The sequence below is a fragment of the Periplaneta americana genome, chromosome 17 (assembly GCF_040183065.1).
Source record: "Periplaneta americana isolate PAMFEO1 chromosome 17, P.americana_PAMFEO1_priV1, whole genome shotgun sequence".
In the NCBI taxonomy this organism is placed as follows: Eukaryota; Metazoa; Arthropoda; class Insecta; order Blattodea; family Blattidae; genus Periplaneta; species Periplaneta americana.
The window spans coordinates 128,525,665-128,529,679 of record NC_091133.1 but is presented as its reverse complement, the minus strand read 5'-3'; the positions used below and the strand labels follow the sequence as shown (position 1 = coordinate 128,529,679).

The 4,015-nt window shown below is 33.8% G+C and overlaps 1 protein-coding gene across 2 annotated transcripts in view; it reads left to right on the top strand.

Moving 5' to 3' along the window:
* Positions 1 to 671: 671 nt before the first annotated feature.
* LOC138692602 (zinc finger CCHC domain-containing protein 8 homolog) overlaps positions 672 to 4,015 on the top strand; it is an 82,173-nt gene continuing 78,829 nt past the window's right edge. The window contains exon 1 of one of the 2 annotated variants that reach the window (XM_069815618.1): positions 672 to 1,052. In XM_069815618.1, coding sequence (XP_069671719.1) covers positions 700 to 1,052 — 353 coding nt within the window. In that variant the 5' untranslated portion in view covers positions 672 to 699. The remainder of the gene's footprint in view (positions 1,053 to 4,015) is intronic. The other variant, XM_069815619.1, reaches the window with a different exon arrangement.

Here is a 4,015-nt window from a genome sequence, read left to right as displayed (position 1 = left end):
AAGGGCTGAAAGCTGAGAGGATGAAAAGAGGCTGAAAGTAATAAATACATTTTGAAAATATTATTTCATAACCATAAAGATACATACTAATAAAATAGAAAATAGTGGTAGTCACACATGTGTTTACATATTTTTATATTTTGTACGGTATATGTTTTGTAATATTCAATACTAACAAAATTTACAGTTCACTATTTTTTTTTTTTTTTTTGTTATTGATTAACAACAGGGATATTTTACCGCTCCGACCAAGTTTGTTAACCTGTGATGGTTAACTCTGATTAGTAAATTTGCAGTGTTGCCAACTGGACGGAAATTCCGTCAAAACTGGCGGAATTTCAACGTAGCGGACGGGGAAAAAATGCCTTTGACGGGTGACGGATTTTCTGGCGGAAATTACAATTTACATAATTTTTTTTACTTTTTTTAGCTGCTGTCATTTTTAATTATTCAATTTTTGGGGGAGCATAGACCAACCCAGCACATCAACTGCAGATGATGTGGATGGACAATTATTTTAATCAAGATTTGAAAGTTATGTTACAATTTTCTTTTTAATTTTCTATAGATATATTGAGTGGGTCTTATTAGTTTTAATTTTGACGGATTCTGACGGATTTCCAGGTGTTAGACTGACGGGAATACAAATTATGTGTTGGCAACACTGTGAATTTGTGCAATTTGTGCACATGCTTCAATATGTCAGTTGACGAAAAGTGCGTGAGTGACCGTAAAAGTAGAATAATGATAGATGATACCGTTAATAATGATTCCAGTTCAGTAAGTGCAAATACATCAAATAACGAGGAAAGTCTTGATTCATGCAGCAATGAACGGTGCGTAGTTGGAAATTCATTAAAGCAGACTTCGGTTTCGGCGTCGTCATTAATGGGGAGTGATGACGACTCTGGTAGTAAAGCTTTGCAAGTAAATAACACATTTCCAGTTGGGAATATCGATAATAAAAACAGTGTAAAAAGACAATTTGAATTGACCGCAAATGAAAATAAGCCAGTTTTTAGTATCTCTTTCAGAAATCAAGAAATTGCAAGGTTAGTTGCTAAAGCCTTAGGGTTATGTAGCCTAGTTCACTATCCTCTTTAAATATTTATTTTGCCGCTGTAAGCAATTATGTGTAGCTACTAGATCGTCCTACTGTAATTTTTATTGTGCAAGAATGTAGAAATATTTTGAGTATTTTATTTCATTATATTTCAAGATATAAACATAACCTCACACATGAATTGTGACAACGCTATCTGCTTCACTAGATTATATAAACTAGTTTTGACGTGTTACCAGCACGGTACTATTGGATTGACATGTTTAAAGCAATAAACCTATTTTATGTTTCATTTCATTCGAAGAATTGCAGAGTGGATATTATAAGTAGGCTTAGTTATGAAATTGGGAATATCTAATGGTGGAAGGTTTTTTTTTTTTTTTTTGCATGCTGTGAATGGAAATGTGTGTAATTGATGATTAATGCTTCAGCAAGTATTTATGCTTCTCCCCAACACTTGTTTCTGCTTGCAGCACTAACTAAAGTTGTTGTCTACATAGAAAACGGGTAATTTCAATACAAAATAAGCAAATGGGTGTGGCAGCTGAGTTTTATATGTCATTGAAAGTTGATATACTTGTAGATACACATGATCAGACTATCTAGATGATGTACAAAATAATTTGGATTAGCAGTTCAGGTCTATTAATATAATTTTCAGTATATAATGTGTTGACTTACAGAGTTTATGATGTTTTCTGTGAAGGTTATGAGCCTTGTGCCGTTCTTACCTGGAAAATTATCTTCTCTACTACTTCCTCCTCTTCACAAGTAGCCTCACTGTTAATGACAAGGTTAATAGGGTTTGGTGAGAAGATTAGTGGAAAGTAATCCCTCTTTTTCAAAGTTTATATATAATCACACTTTATGAAACCACTTTCAGGCAAATTACTGAGAAACAGTGAGGTTTCAGATGGAAGAAAGCTGAGTTATATCTGTTTCCTGTGACTAATATTAGGCCTACATGTGCTTTTTCGCAATGTGATAGTTATCCTGATTGTAAAGCAATTGTAATTCATTAATTGTCATTATACAGAGGAAGAACTAGACCAAAGCAGGCGTCATTTTTTTCTTTAATAATAAAATTGCGTACTACAAATAGTGTAGAGTACTCAGGGCTGGGCAAAATACTGATATCCAAGTATTTGAAATACAAATACAAAATACTTCAAAAAATTGTATTTGAAATACAAATACAAACTACTTTTAAAAAATTAACCAAAATACATGTGTATTTCAAATACTCGAAATACAATTGTATTTGAAATACTCGATATAATGTTGTTGTTGTTGTTTTCTAATGCCAGGCGTTTGACAATAAAGTCATTTGACCTCATGCACTCCAATATTTTTCAAAGATATTATCATGACCAGCCACTGAAGCACAGATTTTGAGGTGTTCCGAATTCATTTCTTGGTTTGAGTTGCACAATGGGCAGTTAGGGGATTGATATATTCCAATTCTATGCAGGTGTTTGGCCAAACAGTCATGGCCTGTTGCCAATCTAAATGCAGCTACAGACGATTTTCGTGGTAAATCGGGAATTAACTGTGGATTTTGATGCAGAGAGTTCCATTTTTTCCCTTGAGATTGTGTTAGCAAATTTTTGTTTGTTGAAGTCTAAGTATATAGATTTAATAAATCTTTTGACAGAGTAATACGTAGATTTAGTAACAGGTCTGTAAGTAGCAGTGCTGCCCTTCTTTGCTAAAGCATCTGCATTCTCGTTTCCCAGGATTCCACAATGAGGTGGTATCCATTGGAATACAATTCTTTTATTGAGTGATATTAATTGAGAGAGCATTTTAGTTATTTCTGCTGTTTGAGATGAAGGTGTGTGTTTAGAGACTATTGATAGAATAGCTGCTTTGGAGTCTGACAATATAACTGCATTCCTAAATTTATTGATGTGGCATAGAAGATTCCTGAGGCATTCGCATATTGCAATGATTTCACCATCAAAACTTGTTGTTCCATATCCAAGAGATCTATAAAGTGAGAAGAGACAGCACGTAACACCTGCACTGGCACCTTGTTCTCTGGAGATCAAGGATCCGTCGGTGTATAAATGAAGCCAGTTTTGTGGAGGGTACCTAATATTAATTGTCTCTAAAGACAATTGTTTCATTATTTCAGTGTTCACTTCTGATTTCAGTATTTCTTCTGTTAAATTTAGATTATATTCTATATACCCGATATAATATATAGGCCTAAAGAAGTAAGAATATTACTGAAAATATAAAATATTATATTAACATTAAAAGTATTTTTACCTCGAAATTTTATATAAACACTGAAACTGAACATTCTTCCTTTTCCCAGTCAGCAATGAAATTGTGCTACATATGAATAATTACTGCTCCCTTTAAAAAAAACAGTTTCTCAAGAAGTTTATCAGATAAGGATCCCCTTGCTTGTGAATGAATAAATCCTGCAAAACAGAACAGTCTTTCTACAGGTGCAGAGGTACACAATCTTGTATTATACTTTATAAAAGCTTGTTTCACTGTTGGGTAATTCTCTAGAGTGCACAGGGTTGTTCCTTTGCCATTGAAGACGAGATGGCTATCTGACACTGCCTCACCAAATGATAAGAAGAGGACACAGAATATGTGTGTGAAACCAGATGAGCAGTTCTCTGTTACACCTGTTTATATCATGTTCGAATTGCAATATTTCAGAGACTGAGTCATAAAGAGAAATCCATCGAGTTGGGCAAGGAAACTTTGATGAATATTTCAAGATATCTGATATAATTTCTGAGGATTTGGGTCTCCTAGATGCATTCCATAATGCTGAACATTTAGCAAGTGTTGGGTGATGGATCCTTGATGTTGTTGAAGATTTCTTTATTGCATTAAGGAAATCAGTTGTGGCAAGAAAACTAGCAGATCTGAAATGGATAGACAAATAAGACGAAAGTTCATTCTTCAAATCCAAATCCAAAACTT